This window comes from Perca flavescens, chromosome 6 (genome assembly GCF_004354835.1).
Source record: "Perca flavescens isolate YP-PL-M2 chromosome 6, PFLA_1.0, whole genome shotgun sequence".
Lineage (NCBI taxonomy): Eukaryota > Metazoa > Chordata > Actinopteri > Perciformes > Percidae > Perca > Perca flavescens.
Genome location: NC_041336.1, coordinates 9,504,540 through 9,528,441, shown reverse-complemented (window position 1 = coordinate 9,528,441; position 23,902 = coordinate 9,504,540). Strand labels below are relative to the sequence as shown.

The window sequence follows — 23,902 nt, the reverse complement described above, 5'->3', positions numbered from 1 at the left end:
CATTTTTCTGAGCAGAACTGCACTGGTGGAAGAAATGATCTCACTGGTTGCTTTAAACATCAGTGCTAACCACACTATGAAAGTTAGTTGTCCTGATGTTCACTGATAAAGTACAGCAAAACAAAGTAATAGAGATAGCATTAAGTTAGTCTGTTAGCTTAAGTAGCCAAAATGACATTTTTCTAGCAGGTAAAGCTTGCTAGCTGACCTTTTAAGAATGATTAAATCTAAGAAGGAAAAAAAAAAAAAAAAAAAAGAGACATTTATCTTAATTTATTTTTTACTTAGAGGTCCTTCTCTGCTGTGCAAGTTTGCTAATTACCATTTTTTTGTTCCAGAAGGCTGGGACTGTTACGCTTGGCACACTGCTTTTGAAATTCTGGAAGAATTCTTCCCAATTGCAAGTTTGAAATGGCATGAGCCTCAGCCACCAAATTTTGAATGTTTTGTCATTCAAATTGGGAACAAAACAAAATGCAGCGGCAACATTGTCAAATTCATCAAACTCTGACCCAGAACCGAAGCTAGACTGATTTAAAACTGCTGAATGTATTTTCAGGTTTCTAAAGTTTAATCCTCAGCTTAAAGTTGTTGTTAGCATAGGGTGACCAGACGTCCCGGTCTGACCGGGACAGTCCCGATTTGACCGGGACAGTCCCGATTTTGAATTGCTTGTCCCGAGTCCCGACAAAAGCCTGTCGGGACGCTAAAATGTCCCGGTTTACACCAGGAGTGGCGTGAGCCGATTTTGCCGGGGCTTCAGCCGCGAATCTTTTGAGTGTAGCCCCGAATGTAACTTTGTCCAGTTTATTTTTCCGAGGCGAATAGAAGGGGCAGCTACTGTACGTGCGGGGTCCGACCATGCTGTATTTGTTGCTATCACTGTCTCTACGTGAGGAAAGCTGTGAAAGGTGTTATTTTCGGAGGAATTATAGCCAAATCAGTCTAATACATTGACGCCATCAACACAAAGTTTAGGAGCGCAATACTAATGATTTAGTTTGAAGTTCCTGTGACGTGATGTTTCCAGTTTACGGTTCAGACTCAGACACACGGAGCTCTGAAGCAGTCCTGTTTAATGTCCACTCTCTCTGTAAAATGCTGGGCAGCTTCAGGTTTATGGATGCGCTCAGCTGTGGACATGCTGCGGTAGATGTGTTGCGTTTGTGCTCCGTGTATTTCTGCAGTAGTTTTGGGTTTCCACCTCCGATGTATAGCAGCGTACAGCCACTTCCCCAGCTAAACTATTTGTCTCATTCAGACACCGAAGCGGGGCTCTGTGTCTGTCAGAAGGTCTGAGATCTACCGTATCAGCAGAGCAATCACGTAATGCACAGCAGACTATGGTGCAGGTAGACTTTAGATTATTTTTGGAAATATAGTGACTTTATTCTTCTAATAGCCTATAACTTTATTTTTCTCAAAATATCACGACTGTTGCAAATCACAGAGAACACAGATATACTGTATTTTGAATGTGCACAAAGTTTTGGACATTGCTCAAACACATCTGAAATATTACAGTCCAGGGGTTTATTAATACATTAACAACAAAAGACGCAAAACAGGAGGGAAGAGTAAATGATTCCTAGGCTACATGTGTGCTGTCTCAGATATAATTAGAAAAGTCCATCCAAAGGAGAATAAATAGTTGAAAGCAATACAGAATGCCTCAGAGCCTTACTTCAATATATTCCATTAAGTTTTTATGTTTGGATTGTAATCTATGTTTCCCTTTACATGAAGATATTTGCAGCATACATTGATTCAGAAAAAGGTAGAAATAGGTGCATACAAATTCACCAGAATGCAGGAAATGAAGTGTTTAATTAACAGACAGAGTTAATGCCCATTAAACTGCAGAGACAACTTTGGATGACGACACATGTCGGGTATCTAAAGTTGACACCCAGTTTGAAATACTGCAAATGCAAGGGCTTTCATGAGTGGGCCATATGGCCATTGCGTTACCTAGTTCGGTAATAGGCTAGATAGTGACTTAAAAGACATTTATATAAATAAAAAATCTTTGAGATCATTACTTTAATTTAAGTGATTAAAGTTCAATTAAGAAGTTCCTCTTTGTCAAAAATAAGATTTTTTTTTCTGTATTTCCAACTTTAAATATATATGGTGCGCAATATGGCTGACCAATGTGTGCTCCATCAAAACATGCATGGGATGTTTTTCATTTTAATTAGCAGCTATTTGCACACAAGATGCTGCATGATCTTTTTTTTTTTTTTTTCTGGCGAAAACAAAAGTGTCAAATGACAACATCCTACTTTCCAAAACTTGTAATGAATGAATTACATTTAGTAACTAGTTATGAGAAAACAAATGGTAAGCACTAAGCAAACAGACAGTGACAGACCTCGCTTTCTAACTGTGCTGGAAGCATGTAATAACCTCTTAATGGGTCTGTCAAACATGGAACAAATTAGTGAGGAACGGGGTTAGCAAACAGGTCACGACTGCGACTTCAGCGGCGTGTCGGACCTGCTGGTTAGCTTTAGCTTGAAGGCTCATTGACCAAGTGACTGCAGTCGTAACTGGGACACATGGCCCCGCCATGAGCGAGGAATGAAGGGCGTGACGAGACCGCACATCTGCAGGTGGGGAGGGAGGAAGTGTGTGTGTGTGTGTGTGTGTGTGTGTGTGTGTGTGTGTGTGTGTGTGTGTGTGTGTGTGTGTGTGTGAGAGAGAGAGTACATGTGTATAACCATGTGTGTGCATATCCACATGTGAATGCTTCCACTTTAACATGCAGGTGTGTGATGTGAGTGTGTGTGCACAAGCAGAGGCGAGAGCACCACCAGGGACCTGCGATCACACGCAACGCTCCCAACATCTGGCAGCAGACTGCAGAGCGGCAGCCAACAAATGGGATCGCAGCGCAGGCAGACCTCCTCCAAACCCGCTGAGAGAGAGATTATCATTCTGGACGCCAGTCTAAAACCTTCCCTTCGTTTTTTCCTCTCCTGTCTAGCAGATAGTTTTACCTCCGCAGCCCCACGTTTTTTGACAGGGTCGGGACCAAATTAATTGGCAAGGCAAGTTGATTCTCATGCTGTGCAAAAAAGGAAGGCAAGGCACAAAGGCTTGTCTTTGCTTTCAACACTGTCTACATTTTATTTGCTCATGTCTCTTCACTTAGTTTAAGTAATTTGTCATCCATCTTTGTTTTTCCTTTGTTTCGGTGAGATATCTTCCGCTAAATAGTCGCTTTTTGATCTTGCTTGCACTGAAAATGTGCATGCAAGAAAATTGTGTTTATCTTTTTACAAATAAACTTTATTAACTATTTTATTCTGCAGCATACTTACATCCTGTGTAGACCGTTTGTTGTGGCATCTAATTATTTGATTTTCTTTTCGTTTTGAAAAGGCCTCGCATGGAAGATGACATTTGCAAACCAGATGTCTGCATTTTCCCCAAACAGCCTTTTTTATTTATAAGGTCACGGATGACTGATGTTGGCTGACAACATGCAGGCTGACAATACACTTTTCTCACTGCTGTCTGACAAAAACGGTTTGCGTTCAAATTACTAAATAGCTGAGAGACCTGGCAACAACAAGCAAACCCATAATTCTGAACAACTCTAAAATTAGAATATTGTGTCTTGTTTCTTCTAATTAATTTGGGAATCTGTTGGGATCAGAGAACAAAATAATTAATGGACACATCACAAACTAAGTCACACGCACCCATGCAAACTTTTATCACCATCAAGCCCTGCAGAAAACAAATTTGTTTAGTCACATTTGGTAGTGGATTATACGGACTCCTGCTGTGAGGGTAATTGTTCTCCTGCCCTGATGTGCCTCATAAAACCTCATAACAAACATGTGCTACAAGTAATTGGCAACTGAGACACTGTAAACTGTCAGTAAGAAGAAGAAGAAACCCCAAACTTGTTTTTAAATTGTGCATTACGTAGAAGTGGAAAATCATTCAGGAGCATTTAGTTGTCTATCTGAAGTCCGACTGGTATCTAAAACATAGTCAAAATCCCAAGATTATATCCACAAGATATGAAATTGATATCTGTTACTGTTTTAATGAGTGTGTCTGTGTCAGAGTCCATATGTGATTTGTTTAGATTTGAAGATATCTTAATCTCAATAAGACTATAAAGCTTAACCTACCAAAGTTAGCAAATTAATAATAACCTATATAATAATATAGTTATATAATATAATTGTATCGCCAACATTTACATTTTTCAGGATGTCTGGAAAAAAGGCTGTAGATTAGTCCGCTGCCAGATTATTCATATGCAATTATTTTGATAATCAATTACTGTAATCGTTTTGGGCATTTTCCAGTAAAACATTTTTGGTTCCAGCTGCTTCAATGGGAGGATCTGCTGCTTTTCTCTTTTTTATATCATTGTATTGTGAACTGAATTTGGTTTGGTCAGTTAGTCAGACAAAACAAGAAATTGGAGACCCCTTTTCACTTTTTGTTATTACATTTCATATAAAAAGGGGTAAAACAAAATATATATATTCAGCAGATTAATCAATATTGTAAATAATCATTACAGCTCTGTTTGGAGATGCAAGGTTTTTCACTTTGTCGCTCAAAATCCTTGTATCTCCAATTATGGTGTGTGTGTGTGTGTGTGTGTGTGTGTGTGTGTGCGCGTGTGCGTGTGTGTGTGTGTGTGTGTGTGTGTGTGTGTGTGTGTGTGTGTGTGTGTGTGTGTGTGTGTTGGGGGGAGGGGTGGTGGGGGGCATTTTCATACCACTATATAATAATTAGTAGACTAACTGTTGATACTATGGTTGCAACTAACGATTAGGCTATTTTCATTTTCAATTTTATCGATTTTGTCAAAAAATAAATAATAATAATCAAAAAATGAAGCGATGATTTCAGAGATGTATACAAATTGCTTCTGTAATCTTTGAAGCTCTAATTAATAGCCTACTTGAGTAGCCTACTTATTTGATGTGACTTTTTGAATGCAGCACTTGTGTATGTCTCTTATGTGGTAAGGCTTCCAAGTCGTCTGACTTTTACACAACACAACAAATTATGAACATATTGATGGAAGTGAGTGACACCGAGGCTGTACCCACCTGCTGCACATACTGAGGAACATCTTCCACTTTCTGAAAGGATGATTCGTTCGGTGTGAGCATGAGAAACATGGCCCGGAGCCCCGCGGACACCGAGCCGGGCACCACAGCTCCAGCCATTGGCAGACAGCACCGTGTTTACCGCCGCTCCCGGTCGGTGGTGTGTACCTGTGCAAGTATTTAGCTCTCACGGGAGAGGGGCGTTCCTTTGAATTTCTCTATTCGCCGTTTAGAAACTTTGTTTTTCTCTGTTGTAAGTTAAGTAGGTCAGTCAGTTGCGAAATGGAGAGCGTTGCCAGCTGAGGAGGAAACTTCATACAGTAAACCGAGTCCGTGACAGATTAAAGCTACAGGCTACAGTTACTGTGATACATTTACCTACATATCCTGCCTCGTTTTACAGCAGGCGAGGTTAGCTCAGGCTGGTAGGTAGGTGTCCCACTTCGTGTCGCTTTTTTTTTTTTTTTTATCTCGCGAGACTCTGTGGTGACAGCTGTTTGTGTGTTTTGCACACAAGTTTTGCAGAGTGCAGTGCCACTGCCAATGTTTTCTTGGCAGCCAGTTATCCAGGGTCACACACTCTTACTGTTTTGTGTGCTGTTCATAAATTATTTAAATGTAAGATGTGCTTGAGTATGAAAAGAATAAAATGCAGGCTACTCAACAGGGAATTCCCCCTGACCCTCCCCACTGGATGTCTCATTTTTAAGCCTATTGGAAATTTTGATGACTAAAGGTCATGTTATTGAGCTAAAACAAGGCTGTCCCAAGTTACTGTAAAGTTGTGCAAACATTTTGAGATGCCAGATTTTGACCAGCAACAGTTATGTAAAATATTTGTTAGCTGATGTTGTTAGCCATTGAGAGGGTTATGCTTTGTAGCTGAGGAGGCTGGTTTGGTTTGTGGTTGGTTAGGCTGCGTGCTGCCAGTATTTGCAATATCTTGGCTGGCATAGCATTGCTGTAGTTAACTTAGCTAGGCTGGTTAGCTTGGTTCTATATTAGTTGATTGCTTATCCACGTCAAAGACATGTTTGTGGGCGTGTGAAGCCTGTTCACTTGCTTTGATGGCTGGCAAGTAGAAGCCTTGTGCTAGCAGTAGCATGTCTCAGCCAAACAGTGTTAGCTCGCTTCAGAGGGCTGTGTAGAGTGTGTGGGTGCCATGGTGGGTGCAGGTCATGGATGTATAGTACGAACTGGATACCGGACCCAAAGATGGTGCCGATTCAGTCAGTTGCTCACCTGTTGCATTTACGCCAAAAAAAGTTTTTTGCTTCTGGGTTTACTTCCTGGGTATGCGGCTGACTCATGGCTGACTATGCGCAGTAGTGCAGTAATTTTACTCTTGTGAAGCATGTATTACACATATTACAAAGTATTATTCTAGTGTTTCTCCCGCTGGCCCCGCCCACGAGTTCTCGCTCGGCCCGTAGACTTTTAAATCACTTTTCTCAGCTAGATGAATGTCTGCAAGGCTGAGTCGTATCCAGCTCATCATACATCTATGGTGCAGGTAAAGAAAGAGGTGGTCCCGGGAAACTCAAACCAGTTATTGAGAGGGTGCCCTGATAGTGTGACCCTGTAGACATGCCTGCACTCACACACAGAACTTCATATTGAAAACTTTTTTTGTAAAGGTCAAGGAATTCAGGTGAATCTGCCCATACAGTCAGTTAGGCCTCTGTACAGTAGATTAGCCTAAGCAGATACTACAATAAAGCAATGAGGCCTGGTTTGTTTGTTTGTGTGAGGGTCCGATTGAAGGACAGTTTTAAGGTACGATAGGTCAGGGGTAGAAAGTGTGTCACCTGTTATTATAAATTTATGATGGCACAGCCTGATGCACCCTGCAGGGCTTAAAGGTCCCATGGCATGAACATTTCACTTTATGAGGTTTTTTAACATTAAAATGTGTTCCCCCCAGCCTGCCCATGGTCCCCCAGTGGCTAGAAATGGTGATAGGTGTAAACCGAGCCCTGGGTATCCTGCTCTGCCTTTGAGAAAATGAAAGCTCAGATGGGCCGATCTGGAATCTTCTCCTTATGAGGTCATAAGGAGCAAGGTTACCTCCCCTTTCTCTGCTTTGCCCGCCCAGAGAATTTGGCCCACCCATGAGAGAGAGACATCATGGCTTTCAAAGAGCAAAGTGGCAGTTGGTCAAGGCCACACCCCCACCCTCCACCTTGCCCCCCCTCTCTCCTCCTCAGTAGCTACAGGCACAGAAATGGCACATACTAAGGAAAGCTCATTGTAGGACTGGCTCTAGTGGCTGTAATTCTGAACCAACGCTGAATTTCGGGAAAGAGACTTTAGATACAGTATTAGGGGACCACTAAAGTCTATATAAAAGAGACTTCAGATACAGTATTAGGGGACCACTAAGGTCTATATAAAAGAGACTTCAGATACAGTATTAGGGGACCACTAAGGTCTATATAAAAGAGACTTCAGATACAGTATTAGGGGACCACTAAGGTCTATATAAAAGAGACTTCAGATACAGTATTAGGGGACCACTAAGGCCTATATAAAAGAGACTTCAGATACAGTATTAGGGGACCACTAAGGTCTATGTAAATGAGACTTCAGATACAGTTTTAGGGGACCACTAAGGTCTGTATAAAAGCATCCAAAGAGCAAACATCATGAAATGCTCACCAATTTTTTGGCACATGTGGATTGTTAACTGTCAATTTACTTTAGGAGAAAATGCTAACATTAATGGCTTTGATGATCATATGGAGTTCATAAAGACAGAGAACATAGCCCAGTTTTTTATTGCATACTGTTATAATACATTAGGCCCTCAGACACTGGCCTGTAGTAGGTCAATAGTTAAAGCAGGACAGCTGTTTCTCTCTTCACACATTACATCTAATGCACATATTGAAGGTTTTTAGACTAAATGTGCCTACTTTTCTGTTGTTTTTTACAGTCAAGAATCAGGAATCAGACAGCAGTTGATCACTGCAGGTGAAGTGGGAAGACTGTATTTGGAGGTGAGTGTGCTGTAAATAACTGTGAATACGTTGCACTTATTTCAGTTGCAATGTAAAAAAAAAAAAAAAAAAAAAGGATCAAATTCATCTTGCGGTTTGCTTTGTGGAGGGGAAAGAAAAAGAAAATTAAAAACCTCACACGGCATGTGAAGTGCCTCCTCAAAAAATTAGAATGCGCAATCACAACGTGGTGAAAGACGAGATCAAGTCAAGAAATTATTTTCAACTGAATTTTGTAAGAGAATCTGATCCTTTGTGGGTTCTCTCTCCGAGTCTTGGCAGGAGTCCCGACCCTGCCCCGAGGCTAAGGTGAATTTAGCATGCAACCCCATCACCAGCTTTCTTCACTCTGTGCAATGTTTAAATTCATTTCAGCTTCACTTGACGCAACACACGTACGGATGGATGGCGTATAGGCTAGATGGGAAAAAAAAAGTTATTGAATCATATTGAAATCAATTTACCACTGGTTAAAATTTGATTCAATCTGCAACTTTTTTCAGGTTTTTAGATTTGTTTACAAAATGTCATCTCCAGGCAGAAAAGTGTTGATTAAAGAACTGTCAGTGTTTATTGCTGCTGAGCTGAATAGTGTGGGTATAAAATTATTGTTAAGGTAAGACAATACAGAGAATTATTTACAGATCATTTATATTAGCTAGGCAAATTTGATTTCCTGGCACTTGATTTGATCAAAAACTCAATTACATCGTATTTTACATTTTATACAGTAGAAACTGACTGAGGTGCAGACTGTAAATCAAAGCCTGCTTCTCTCAAGGCACACAACATGGAATGTTAACAACATTTTGACTAAGTATGATTTCCAAAATGTTATGCAATATTCAGTGAATTTGTGTAGCCAAAACATCACATTTCAACATTTATATTAACGCTTAAGTTTAGTTTTTAACCAATGGCGCTTTAAAAACTATGTCAACATCCTCCTATATGTGCTCAGTTGTTGAAATTTACATTTTGCCTGCATGATGGCTCCGTTATCTACCACGCGTCATTCCTCTGTATATTTGTACACTTATTTAGCATCGTTGTATGACGATGGCGAATCAGCAAACAGCAGTCCTTCTAAGGACGGTCCTGAGGATGAGCAGGGCCTATCCTCTGAGGGTGGGGGTGTGTATGTGTGTGTGTGTGTGTGCATCATAAGTGAGCGTGCTCGGAGCTCTGGTCGCTGTCGTGACTGTCCTCATTGGCTAAGGAGTCTGTCGACTGGTGGAGCGCTGCGATGCCAGAGAACTCTGACGGCAGCAACGTCCCCTTTTTCACATTCACCAGTTCTTTCTCTCGAGCCGCTGCCCCCTGCTGGCCGCCCTTCACTCGTTTCCACTTCATCCTCCTGTTCTGGAACCAGACCTTCACCTACGGGGTGGGGGGGGGTGGGGGGGGGGGGGGGGGGGGGGGGGGTGTGACAGAAAATGTCAAATTCATTGCTCTTACGGTGAGAACAAAAAGTTAAACAATTAGGGAAGCAATTATGGAAGCCTTCCTGCTTAACAGCAACTTTCTCTAAACGTTTGGCAGCTATTTCTACAGCAGCAATAATGTGTGGATGTACTGTTCCATCTGCCACTTGGCGTCTACCTGTTTTTCCCTGACTCAACAGCCTCAACCGTATTTACGTCTCTCAGATTGATGATTAAGCTGTTGCTTAAAACGGTTTACACGTCAAGTAGCAGCAGAGGCCCCCTGAGTGTCGACACATGCACCTAAAGGGAGGTAGAGGAGGAGGAGGGGGAGAAGGAGGAGGGGGGGAGGCCCGCCGCTGTCACGCAGGGCAGGGTGGGTTTATTTTTGGGGAGTGTCATTCCGAGGGGACCAAGCGGTCACATGGTCAGGAAGTTAGTTGACAGCATAAACGTTTGTCTTAAACGTCAGGGGCGTACGGCGTGCTGAGTATCACTTCGGATTCTTCACGAGCCTCAGGGCCTTTTCTGAGAGCCGGAGAGAGGGGGCCAGGGGCCAGCAAAGGCTCATTTATATACGCCAGGCTCTAATGTCAAAACCAAACATGTGATCCTCAAGGCTTAAGTGCAAACACACACACACACACACACACACACACACACACACACACTTATTCAGACTCACTCACAAGCACTGTACCTGCACTGCTTGATATTACACCGATAGTGACACTCATCACAACACATTGCACCAAGGAGTCCTGACCTCAGCGTCCAGTTATATCCATTTGACAGGTTCGAGGAACTGCCGATCCACTGATTCAAAACGGCTCGTTTAGGCATTCTTGGAGCACTAATGGGCATAACACACTACTGATAATGAAATATGAAATATATATGTGATGTGTAATATATATATGAAGTGAAATACATGCTTAAAATAATACAACAAGCATTGAATTGGTGTGATTTCATTTCTAGTCAAAAGATGTCGATACATTTCGGTTAAAACTGGGCTATATTTTTACACATCTTAAAATGTCAAAAGAATTGTTTCCTTTCCTATGCTTTTGTAAACTCCAAACATTCAAAAAAGTTTTGGCCCTGTACCTCCAACTCTGCCATCTTTGAACCTATTCCAGGTGTCAAGGCCCACAAAGACATAAAACATCCATCACATTTCTCCAAACAGCTCATGCAGCATAAATCAAGTGCTGTGGCCAAGTGTTTGTATTGCCAATATTTGCCTCAGTATCTCCTGCTGTATATTTTCCCTGACAAAACTGAGGTCACACTAATGCTGCATGAGCCGAAGAAATTTCATGCACATTTTATGCCGCTTCGAGGCACAAAAAGATTAATTGCAACAGTCTGGGAGAAGTCTGAAGTGGAATTACGATGGCAAACTCTGTGTTTGGTGGTTCTGTGGAGTTAAATGGGCTTTTGCCTGACATGGGGGAATTTAGAACGAGCCCTTCAATGTTTGTTTTTTTGTTGTTGTTTTTTTTACACCTTTTGTAATATGAAGCAAAAGCAGAGGATTACTTGACACATTTATCACTTTACATGTCACACGTTTCCAGTTGCTCTCAGATTGAGTAAGAACCTAAATGTGACTATGCGGGTTTACAACTCGCATTACTTTGAGAGGCCCTCAAAAGACACTTGCAGACATTTTTATTTACTGGGAAGAATTCCTTAGATGGACACTTTTATCTGAAACCCTTTACAAAGTACTAAACAATTTTAGCATGGGTAGCCGAGTGGGAATTCAACCAAGTTCTGGCAACATTACTGACGTTCTCAGCTTCAGCAGAATGGTTTTAGTTTCTGAGATACCACAGATTTTATTTTGAGACATTTAAGGCCTGTTGACCTTTCTCATGGCAGACATTCTATGTGATTGCCATAAAAGCAGGTGTAGCTAATAACATAATAATAAATGATGGTTCTGTTCCATTTAGGTCTCTCAGTAAGAACCAGCATGCACAATGAAAAACAGGGCCCTGGTACTAAATGGTATGGAGCCTGTTCTTTTTTCTTCTTTTTAAATCAAAAATGTCCACAGTGAGATATGATATGTAGTTTTGCATATATTGTACTCATGCAATCTGTATAGTTTAGTGTGACATAAGATACATAGATCTACATAAACATGATCTTTAAGGCTCACACATGTATATCTTTGGGATCTTAAGTTGTGATTTACATCTGTGGCACCACCTGGAGCTCTCTACGCGTTTCTCACTCCCGTCTGTTCTTTACATTCAATCCACACTGTATCACACTGCAAATATCACTGGCAAGGTGTCAACTAAGTGTGACTTACAGCTTCCAAACGGGTGTCAGAGAACAACAGGCTGTAAGCCGTTTCCTTCCCCCAACCATTTGTCTCCTGTTATTTTTTTCATGTGCCTGCATTTTACAGCAACCGGCCCAAGCTCAGAGACCAATTTATGCACGCAGGGTTAGTGGGAGAGAGGAAGTGCCTTGCTAGACAGCACTTCCTCAAACCCTTCTCCCTGCCTCTGCTGTGGCCTGCTTGAAAGAATAGACAGGAACATCTGGAATATGATAGTCCCGTCACACAGCCACATCTGGAGCACAATAGGCCTCGCACCGAAATTACAAAAACACAGTAGCGAGCTGAAAAGCCTCCTTGTCGTCCCGAGGCCGCCTCTGTTTTCACAACATGGCATTAATGTGCTAATGGGGGCATATTATCTGAACCCAGGGGGAAACAAAGCTGCGGTGGGTAGGAACCTACTTGTCTTTCAGTGAGGTCGAGGTTGACGGCGATCTCGTAGCGCCTTAGTCTGGTCAGGTAGTTGTGGTGGGCAAACTCGGCCTCCAGCTCCCGGATCTGCTCCTTGGTGAACGCCGTCCTATCCTTCCTGGGTTTGCTGCTCACGTCTGACTTGTAATTCCCGTCCTGGGACTCTGAAACCAAACACCACACAGGTTTCTGTTTCCACTCAGATTTATATGCAAAGAAAAAGAAAAAAGAAAAATTAAAGCGAATGTTATGTGGCAGGTGCAAGTCAGCAGGGGAAGAAAAGAGGCGAGGTAAGAGAAACAATGGGAGCTGTCAATCACACTTTATTGTTCACTCATTGTTTATGAACACTTTAAGTGGCTGGAAGGACTCACGGGCGGCTACATACATGTGTGTCTGACTTTGTGGCAGCTGTGCTGTTACAATAGGCTGGCCCTTATACTGCCAGCATTGGTTTAATTTGTCTTGAAGGAATCTGCTGCTGCAACCAAGCAAATGGAACAAAGCAGCTTTGCAGGATGCATGATATATATCCTAGTTTCTTTTTACTTTAGAACTCACAGGCTGCTCCTCATTTGGTGGCAAAAGTACCACTATTTTTTCTTTCCTTTTTCAGCTTTGTGTCTTCTGATTCACATTTTCGCTGCAGATGTCGGAACGCCAGTAAAATAATACATTTCGTACAGTCATTTTTTAAATGGGAAAATTGCAGGCAAAGAAAGAGCTATGCCTACGTAACATTAAATGTGATAATAGGGTCATAGATAGAATGCTGGGGGAAATCTAATGATGTATTACCATTTAAAAAACCGTGTGAGCACCAAATGCAAGGCTGGTACTTGCAACATATTGTGCATTTTCTTCACAAAAATGTGGTAAATGCATATTGGGAAAAAAAAGTTAATAAAAAATCCCCAGCATGTGTTGTCTCCACTTCTGCTCATCACCCCAGAAAAAGTACTTTTAGTTTGGTTATTTCCACAAACTTTCCGAAGTAAACACGCACGGTTAATTCGCCCTCCGAAACGTTCCTATTGTGAGCAGCCTTTGTGGTTTCTCTGTTGGACGCGCCTCACTTGCACATTGCACTCGAAGGCAGCAGCGACTGCATGCTAATTCATCTGTGGTCCTGTTCCGTAGTGTGTGTTAATCCAGCAGGCCTGCGTCAAGCCAAACTGTAAATAGTCCTGCAGCCCAGAGCCAGGCTCACAAATGGTGCGAAGCCTGAAGCCACGTCAGAGAAACAACTATCTCTTCACCTAAGATTTCCACCCCTGGGGAGGGGGGGAGGTGGGAGGGGGCCCTGTCAGTTCTGTTTTTCTATCAGAAAGAGGATCTTCCTTCTAATTAAGTGTGTGTTTTTTTTCTGAAAAAAATGGCTCCCTTGAGAGGCTGATGAGTAGATAGGGTAAACTGAAACTGCTCTACAAAAGTTATATTTGTGTGGCACTTGCTCCGTCGTAGAGCCAAAGACAAACGGGTATATAAACTGCAAGAATTCCCACATGAATTTTATGAAATGAAACAGATCATTGCTTGACCCGCAGCCTGTGTCCGGCTCCCCCTTGACCTTGCCTTTCCCTCCCTCCCTGTAATTTCAAACCGAGTGCTCCAAACAGAGTGTGGCTGATTGAAGCGGGGCTTAAGACGTATTTATCCGCTTTCTCTCTCTCTCTCTCTCTCTGGTAAACACAGACATTGTGTAGAGAGAAATAAAAGAATAACACAGCCAGCTGGTTCAGAGCAGCAGGCCTGAAGTTAAAACGAGCGGCAGGCTTTTATGACACAGCCACTACACCACAGCAATTAGGTCCCCGCTGTAACTTTCATCTCTCCACAAAAAAGGAGGAATAATATGAGAAAAATACACGCAGCCAGACGGGGCACGTCATTTAAGGCTTGCCCAAATGAACTGAGCTCTGTGCGAACGGGACCCTGTCAAAAATGATGTCTTCTTCTTAAGAAAGTAAGAATGGACGGAAAGAAATGGGACTTCTTTTTTTTTTTTTTTTTTTTTCCCCTCATGGTGGAAAAATTGCGTGCTCGTTGTTTTCCCTCAGTGAAAGTTGTGATTCTTCTATTTTCCTTTGGTAAAATAATATCGCGGCGGCACACACAAGAATGAAGTCAAATCCACCGACACATCCGCAATGTTTTTCTAAAGCTGCTTTTAGGAAAAAAAAGTGTCTGCCAGAGAGAGGCCTTCTGCACCTCGCTCCTCCTTTTTTACAACACTGCCTCAACAAAATAAGACTTCAAGCACCTTTTATTGTTCCACGCAGAAAACCTAGTAACTTTTTAAAAGGACGACCGCTCCCTTGACAGCATTAGTCTATGCAAATATAACCCGTGAACTCAACCAAAGTGCACCAACCGACACTGTATAGGACTAAAACTCTCCGGCTTGACCACAAAAAATGAGCCGGTTCCGCAGAAACCAGACACCCAAAATACCAAGGAGCTGGCTCATCTCATTAGCCCACCCTGCGGCCTTCCTTGAGGAAACAATCACAACCGAGTATTAGACACAGAAAGTTGAGATGTCTCATATTTGAGCTAAACCTAGCATGGAAATGAGCTCTCAGGTTTTGTTATTATTTCTGTATCTGAATGCAGGTTTCTCTCAACTTTCTGTTCCAGATGGTTGAAACCTGATCGGGGCTCTATCACATGCAACTGGCAGCGGTGTGATATTTAGACAGCTGATTGAGTCAGCAACATAGTTAGGCCCAATAATCAGCATGATTGGTGTTAGCGTGGAGGGAATGCACGGCACATATGTAATGAGTATGCAGTAAAGTATTGTTACAGGGGAAATGGGATTGGGAGACAGAGGCTTCGGTTTCCAAATGATTTGACAAAGGAGGAAAGGAAATAGGAGGTGGTGTGTTGAATTTGTGGCTTAAAGGGGAATTCCGGTCAATTTCAACATGTAGCTCTGTTGTTTGTAGATTTGGAGTGCTGTCAGTAGCGAGAAAAAGAAAATAATTGGTGTTGCCTACACCGTGTTATCCTCCTGCTAGTGTTAGCACCCAGGAGACTGAAACCGGGCAAGTTTAAAACATGCTTTTAGCCTCTTAACATGTTCAAAATGTTATTAAAAGTGCCTGAAAAGAAATACATGAAAGTCGTGCCAATTCAGCTCTGTTTAGTTCCGGTGTTGAGACGGCAAGACGAGTGCTTTGGGACCGTCTACAAACTACAACACCGAAAAGAGATACAAAAATATTTTCAAAAATATGCATATGCTTATTTTTTAAAAGTAAGTGTTGTAGTACAATTAGCAGGAGACAAGTTATAATTGAGGCAAGTTTGGAGACACCTTATTTAATCATTAAATTAATACATATTTTTGTTGTATCTCTTTTCGGTGTTGTAGTTTGTAGACGGTCCCTAAGCACTCTCTTACTGCCGTCTCAACACCGCAACTAAGCAGAGCTGAATAACCACAACTTTCATGCATTTCTTTCACATCTACTGCAGTCACATTCACCGTTTTCACTCGGAAGGAATCACTTCACATGGACAGGCACTTGTAATGACATTTTGAACATGTTAAGAGGCTAAAACCACGTTTAAAACTTGCCCGGTTTCAGTCTCCTGGGTACAAACTGTAGCAGGAGGATAACACGGCAGCACCGATTGTTTTCGTTTTTCTCGCTACTGACGGCGCTCCAAATTTACAAACAACAGAGCTACATGTTGAAATCGACCGGAATTCTCCTTTAAATATACTATTGCAACATTTTGCATGAGGATAATATTAGCTCTTGTTTTACACCAATTTGGCATATTCGGTGTTGGATGAATCTTTAATTTAACCATGACATCTGGAGTTCCTGCTAAATCAGTGAGTAATGTAAATTTGAACTGCGCTTTCCAGTATTTGGTATCATAACATGAATTATTACAAATACATGTTTCCAGTGCAGTTACACTGTCTATTAATTACAGACAGTCCTTGAATATTTTGCACACTGTGGCTGTAAACTGCAGCAACAACCGGCCTGTCAGAGGGGATAGACGCTCTCTGAGGCGACCACCAGCATCCTGAGCGAAAACTAATCACATGCAGGAATATCAGTCAGTGGTCAAGTGCAGGTGGTACGCTGTGCATACAAAGAGGCCTTTAAAAGGGAAGACGGGAGCGTCGCTGAGGGCCCACAATCCTCAAATGGACAGAGAGAACGGCGGGCACACTTTCCCTGGAAAACTTAGAACTCTCACTAATATCACGTTCCCTGCGAGAACTCCCACGACCCGACCCCGGCAGTTTGTCACGCCGTGATTGATTATTGTGGTGACTGGAAATGTCCCGCAGGTCATCAGGAAGGTGTTACCTATTTGAGTACAGTCAGGAAAATAAGGGATTTGTTCATAAATGTGCAAAAAAAAAAAATGTGTGTAGGCTACATCATTAATTTACATGTTATATAATTTGAGGGCAGTGTAAAGCCTTAAATATAGCTTCATACTTTGCAGTTTATCTTCAAAAACTTTACACAGTGGTCAGTAACTTTTAAGAGGCTAGGATCAGAACACCTCAACGGCCTCAAAGTGCCGAGTCACAAATTTTACAAAGTCACAAATTTCCTAAAAACAAAGAAAGTGGCCTTGAAGCTCACAGCCTGGTGCACTTTGCTGTACAGAACATAGAGTACAACTGTTGACTATTTATGCAAATATAAATCCATTGTATAAATCTGTATTTCAGAGCAACAAGTAAACATGGCATAATTACGGTATACTTGTGGTAATAAAAGAATTTATAATAAAAAAAAGATGCATTTATTCTATAGATAAAATAAATCAATAAAATCAATATCACATCTTATTAGTACACAGATACTTGAAATGGACCTTTGCAATCATTTTTTTTTTTTCTTCAGGAAATCTGACTAATTTATTTTTCCTACCAGAGTTAGACTAAGAAAAAAGGCTGAAAAGCCTGCGTCTGTCGGGTGTTTAGTGTGACGCGAGGCGCCGGTGTAGGCTTTTACAATCCATGACATTAATTCTTTACTGTGTGCCTCATTTTCTGCCTTCTGAAGAGCGTCGCAACAAACCAGATGTGATTTTTAAACAAAACATGGCAGTAGTCAGATGTGCCCACACTGGTTACGATGTGGCCTTTGCTCCACGCTTCATTTCGCCCGCTGCAACAGCCTCCCCGCGTGTCAGCCGACACCTACAAACTGCTTCTCGGACACTTTTTTGTTTTCCTATCAGAGCTGCACAAATCTCAACGCTTAAGAGCTGTTGAAAGATTCAGAATGACATGTTCAGATGTTTGTGTAATTCTAGAGCTCTTGCGTGGAATTCCTTCAAACGCTGATATTTATCTTACAAAAAGACTGAACAAAGAGACATTGGAAAGGTGTCCACAGAATGTTACATGACGTTTTTTAGTCACACACAGCTTTATTTATTCATAATATGTGTAAAAGGAATATCTGAGGGATAAAATCTCTGCCGTTTAGAGAGTAGTGGCTCTAAAATCTGAAGTAAAAAAATCTCTGATCTCAGTGCCTCTTACCTGAACTGTCACTTTTCCTTTTGCCATTCCTCTTCTCAGCCTCAGCAGGTGACAGAGTCTGTCTGCCAAAGTCGGCAGGCACACAGGAGGCCCCTGTAGGGGTGCTGCCGATGCCCAGACTTGGGGTGCTGGCGCACACACTTGGCCCACCAGGGTGGCCCAGGTCCGGGGCTGTTGTCCCGCTGTCATGGGATGACGAGTGGGAGTGCGGGTGGCATAGGTTGTGGCGTGTGCTACCGCCAGGTGACGGCATCTGTGGGATATGCCAAGACGCATGGTGCTGAGGCGGGTGGTGATGCTGCTGGGAGGGCAGGTGGCCGCGGTGAGGGTGGTGGTGGTGGTGGTGCTGCCCGGGAAACAGGCCGTCGTCGACCGGGTAGCTGGAGATGATGCAGGGAGAGGGGGAGGAGGTGGAGGAGGAGGAGGACGAAGAGGCCAGGTCAGGGTAGGAGACGTGGTCGGAGCGTCCGTGCAGAGTCAGGGGGGACTGGGTGAAGGCTGGATGCAGGGCCTGCGCCGGGGCGTGGGGGCTCCGCAGGCAGCCGAACAGTGTGTGATCCATCGCGTGCAAGCACACACGGCCCTCCAGGAAAGGTGAGAAGGGCAAATAAAAGAGGTTAAAGTTACTAAATCAACTCCCAAAAAAAAAAAAAAAAAAAGATCACAAGCACATATCCAAGATGCTTTCTCTCTTTTCCTGTGACTATCCCAAAACTCCAGTTAAAAAAAAAATGCAAATAGTCTACTCTCGATTAGTCAGAGCAGAAAGCAAAAGTGTGTTTTGAAATGGGTGTCCTGTGGTAATCCGGAGCGTGCGGCCAGTTGCCAGGCTGTACAGGATAAACAGTTAGCCCAGGATAAGCTGCAGCAGAGCCTCTCAGATGTTAGGAGGAGCAGGGGACCGGAGCTCGAGGCTGGAAGCAGGAGGTGGTTCCTAGGAACTGCAGAACGAGGGGAGCCGGCGGAGGGGATGTTATAAATAGGGTGTAACGTGAGAGGGAGGCTGGGTCACAGACTGCATACGCGCTACTGACCACATACATATGATCACCCTCCAAAAAGCACAGCACAATAAATCTGTACTATTAAAATGGCTGAGCCTCAGGAAAGAGGGGCAATTTATTTTGGACTTGGATCTGACCTCCGGTGGCCATCTTTTTTTTTTTTTTTCCCTGCAAGAAAACAGCTCTAATGGTTCATGGGTGGGGCTAGGGTGGGTGGGTGGGTGGGGGGGTATTAGGGGTGGTGTGGGAGTGGGGAGAGATACGTGGGCGAGGTGTCAGGGGTTAACTCAGCGTGTCACCCTGTCTTTGCCAGTTCTGACCCTTTAAAACACTGTTATTGCTAAATACTGTCTTGTGAAAGAATGCTTCTAATGGTTTCCTTTGCACATTGTTTTCGTCTGCCTCAGCTTTACTTCGTCGTCTTTGAATCTCCGCCACTTCTAAAGGACAAGTTTTATTACGAAATAACCATCAGAAACTTAAAAAAAAACATTCATTGCAATGCATAAAGGATTCAAGTCTGTACATTTTATCTTCTGAGAAAGTTACCTACTATTAAAAAAACAACAACCACACTTTCATTTAATTTAACCAATCTTTTTTTTTAGGAGTGGGGGGTTCTTTTTGTGCATGTGATTTTATCTCATTTTGAAATGAAACACCTCACATCGTCAAATCCAAATACGCCGACGCGAGTTTGACCCTTAATACGAGGTCATGAAGCTGAAGTAACCAACTCATTTTGGTTCAGAAGAGCGTCCCCTTTAAAATGAACATGGATTCAAAACGCATAATACTTTAAGGGAACCAAAACCTTTGGCTAATCTTTATCATTATTGAAAATAAGAAAACAAGACAGAAAACAATATATTGTAGGCAGCCTCGAGAGTGACCAGAAATGAACCCCCGGAAATGGATTAACCTCCACATACATCAAACACTGATCGCACATTGTCACTGTCTCACTAAATCATTTTGGCCATAAAACTGTCATTTTCCAGAAGTGAAGTATGAATAAAAAAAAGAAGCTAAACAGCCGGGAGTGAAAGAAGAGTCATCTTTTCTTCTGCTTCTATTATTATTATTATTATTATTATTATTAGTTTTGTTATTGCTATTATTATTATTATTATTATTATTATGAGCTCAAATAAAACTAAAGATGTATTTTCCCTTAAACTCAGTTATATATCTTTTGATCTTCTCATAAAATATGAGAAATGATCACGGTCTGTGGAATTTAATGGAAAAATTATGAGGACATTTGTTTTGTCTTTGCAATTAAAATATCTCATTTATTTTATTTATACAGATAACATAATTAAGGTAATGTAAATACATACTTCCTTTCAAATTTAAAAGGTAAATATGCATTCAAGCGCACATTTTCTTCCTCCAAATCTCTAAAATCCCAAACAACAATGTGACTAATACTGTACAGTGTGTATGGCACAGATTTAAAAGTGCACACAGTTCAGGTTTAAAATCAAACAATATATCATCAAATTATAAATGTGTAGCCGTTGCAGCGTTTTCGTGGCTCAAGGCAGGTTTTTACAGATGGACAGTCACAATAACTCCACACTCTGGGGATCCGGGGTGGGGGGGACGACAGGCTGTGCCACAGGCGTGGGCCGCCTGAGAAAGGAAATTAATTCCTCTTTGAGAGAAAATGACTTTAACAGATATCATGGTGGAGGCAGGCTGTAACTTTGCCGACCCCCCTCAGCCCCCACCCCCAGTCCCTCCAAAGCCTCCGAAGGCAGCAGAGGCAGCGCAGCAGAGGAAAGCCACCTTAGGTGAGTGAGTGTCAAACTCTTCTACTGTTTACCTTACAAATTAAGGCGATTAGCAGGTTAGCCCAGGCTATATATTTCTCAGGGCCTTGAGCAGGTATTAATACACACGTGTTTCCAATTCTGTCGCTGGTCTCGCAGCAGTGATGGCCTGTGGGGTGGGTGTTTTCAGTCAATCCTAGTCTTCGCCACTCGTGGGCTATATGAGGCAAAATATCCCACTGTGTGAATAAGTGTGTGCGTGTGTGCATGTGTTTGTGTGGCTTACACTACATATATGGGACCGAAACTGGACTTTTATTGTGAAAAACAGGTTGTCACCCAGTCATTTTTTAAGTTGCACATAACATCCAACAATTACATTTTATTTTCTTTACACATTTTATTAATTTAATTTGGGATATTTATTTGTCATGTTAGTGTATCCTTGTATGTCTTCCCTACCACTGAATACAAGTGGTTCCTTTAAGAGCTGCTAATCCCAAAATAAACGTCATTACTTCAGATTCAGTGAAGAGTTTCACGGTCCCTCTACGGTGTAAATGCTGTTTCAGAAGCTTTTCCCAGTCTGGATTGAATAGAATCCCATTCGGAAATATTTTATTTGGACATTAAAATGGTCTAATTTGAAGATGTTGTGAATATCTCTGCACTAATCATCAATGACATAATTCTGTGTGTACAGTATTGGCCTGAAAAGAACATCTTTGTTAACCCTTGTGTTGTCTTTCCTTCGACCATGCACTTGTTGTTGTCCTCCAAATGCCCAAACTGTCTGTTTTGTCTGTTCATAAAGTATAAATTCTCACCCAATTCTGTGTAACATCTCCTAAGCCAACTTCATTCCAACTTTGTACCACTAGTTTCACACTTATTTTTGGAATTCATGGTCACCAAACCTCATTTATATGAAATCATACCTAATTCTGAGTTTAAAAAAAAAAGTAGTAGTTAAGACAAGAGGAACATATGTTGATGGATTATCACAGACAAGTTTTGTCAGGATACTCAAACCATTTGATTAGTTTTAATGTTATTTTTGGGCAGTGTGGTTGAAGGAAACCCATATTTCTGAAATGGAAACTTTCAGTTGAGGGTTAAAAGTTTGATGTAAATGGCATGTCAAATGAAGAGGAGAGGTTATGACGGCGAGTAGGTGTAACTCATGAAAGAGGAGTCAGTGGAGAGGAGAGGCCGCCCGGTGTCTATGTGTTTCTGATGGCGAGGACGGGCCGGCGCGTTTTTCACCGCAGTAGACAGAAACTGAAGGTAGACCTGCTGCTCAACCTGTGGCTGTCAGTCACACAGGCAGGAAGGGTTACAGCAAACACAGCTCATTGCCACTGTCACCAAAACAAACACGCAACTGCCACTTTAGTCTGTTTCTCACATGAAGATCAAGTTTACACTGTCATTTACTGCACGCTTTGGATTTCTTTGGAAAATAAGCAACATGCACTCCTGGATTTAGTTTTTTTCTTGCGGAGATGTAATCCTCTTACAGCAGCGATAGAGCTTAAGAAAAAGATAATACCACAGAAAAAGTAGTGCGGCCTTGGCTTTAACGTGTCGCAGGAGTATTGAAAAGCTCCTAAAACTTGAAACAAATAGCAACACTTTACTTTAAGTCCCTTCATTTTGCATTAATAAGCAGAATATAAACATTTAATAAATGGTTTATAACGCATTAGAATGTATGTGAGCAGATACAAGTGTTTACTAACCCTCTGAGGTCTAAGGGCATTTGCACATATCTTGTTAAATTGACCTTTTTAAGGTATTTGCATAAAACTGATCCCCATGTATTTCATATCAAAATGTTCAGAACAAACTCAGCTTTCCATATAGTGAGGCCCGCATTTTTTTTCTAGAGCCATGTGTAAAAAAGAGATAATTTGCCACTAAAGCTGAAACGTTGATGTTGGCTTTTCTCCAACTCTCATTTGAAAACAACCCTTAACTTATGCTGTGTTGTACGAATTGTTGTTGTTGTGCTTGAAATGAGTTTCCCAAAAGTCTTAGGTTATATATGATTCAAATAGTAAATAAATGTCTGAAATTAAATTTAGTGTTTTGTTTGAGTAGGAGTTTTGTCAAACATTGTTTGGACGCGCCGGTGCGTCTTTTGTCCTCAGAGGGTTAAACAGCTATAACTCCATGGGCACTCGGACAGCTCAGTTGGTAGAGCGGGCGCCCATATATAGAGGTTTACTCCTCAACGCAGCGGGCCCGGGGTTCGACTCCGACCTGCCGCCCTTTGCTGCATGTCATTCCCCCTCTCTCTCTCTCTCTCTCCCCTTTCATGTCTTCAGCTGTCCTGTCGAATAAAGGCCTAAAAATGACCAAAAAAAAACTTTAAACAGCTATAACTCCTGTGGGCACCAGTAAGTGAAGGCTGGTGCATAAACAGCTAATACAATAGTAAAACAGTTGTGAAAATATCAATTATGCCGACATGGGAGAAATTATAATAGTCAACAAATATTGTGTATTAATAAACACTTAAAATGTCCTAATATTCCAACTACATTATAGCGTGTTATAAAAGTGTGCGTGTTACCCAAAGAGACCGTAGATATTACATTTTAAAAAACAGCATCTGATAAGTAGAGGCATTAATGACCATGATAAGTAACAAAATAAAAAAATCACGCCAGCATAATAGCACAATATGTTCAGTCTTGGACAAACTGTATGATGACATTTCATTGCCAATCTCAGTGCACTCACTTCCCTAAATTTAACAGCCGCCGATGTGTTTTATGCTTTATAGCAGAAAGCTTTGATGTAGCTCTGGGCCTCTGACTATAATATGAGCTTTTAAAAAGGCCCAGTGTGTGTGTGTGTGTGTGTGTGTGTGTGTGTAATCATTGCTAGACTTTTTCCTTCTTTTTTTTAAAATTTAAATTCTCTCTTTGCTAATATGGAAACATTTCAGAGCGTATAACACTCAGCGAGCCTCTCTCATGATATATAAAGAATGTAGCCACAGTAAGATTAGAATTAGAAACCCAGTATTTCCTAAATTAGATGGCCGGCATAATAGCAAATGTCATTCTGGTAAATAAACAGAAATCTGCACCAAAACCTTTAACAGCAGAGATTTGATTTTCAATTAAGTGAAGGAAATTCTCTTCAGATATAATATTTCCACCTTTTGAAAAACCCAAATGTCTGCTCTAATAAAACAATTGCTGGCGTGAAAGTTAGAATTAAATTATAGAGGATATCATCTAAAGAGCATTGCCTACAAGTAATGCGTTTGAGGACAAAAGTA

The 23,902-nt window shown here is 41.7% G+C and overlaps 2 protein-coding genes across 2 annotated transcripts in view; both read right to left on the bottom strand.

Moving 5' to 3' along the window:
• Window positions 1-5,530, bottom strand: part of agmo (alkylglycerol monooxygenase) — a 64,676-nt gene extending 59,146 nt beyond the window's left edge. Inside the window, exon 1 of the mRNA XM_028580711.1 lies at window positions 5,091-5,530. Within this exon, the coding sequence (XP_028436512.1) occupies window positions 5,091-5,210 (120 nt within the window). The 5' untranslated portion in view covers window positions 5,211-5,530. The remainder of the gene's footprint in view (window positions 1-5,090) is intronic.
• Window positions 5,531-8,637: 3,107 nt separating this feature from the next.
• meox2a (mesenchyme homeobox 2a) lies at window positions 8,638-18,819 on the bottom strand. The gene is made up of 3 exons (XM_028580334.1): window positions 17,826-18,819; window positions 12,281-12,453; window positions 8,638-9,469 (listed from the first exon to the last, which is right to left on the bottom strand). Exons 1-3 carry the CDS (start codon window positions 18,385-18,387, stop codon window positions 9,251-9,253), a joined length of 954 nt encoding a protein of 317 aa, XP_028436135.1. The 5' UTR covers window positions 18,388-18,819; the 3' UTR covers window positions 8,638-9,250.
• Between the last annotated feature and the right edge of the window lie 5,083 nt (window positions 18,820-23,902).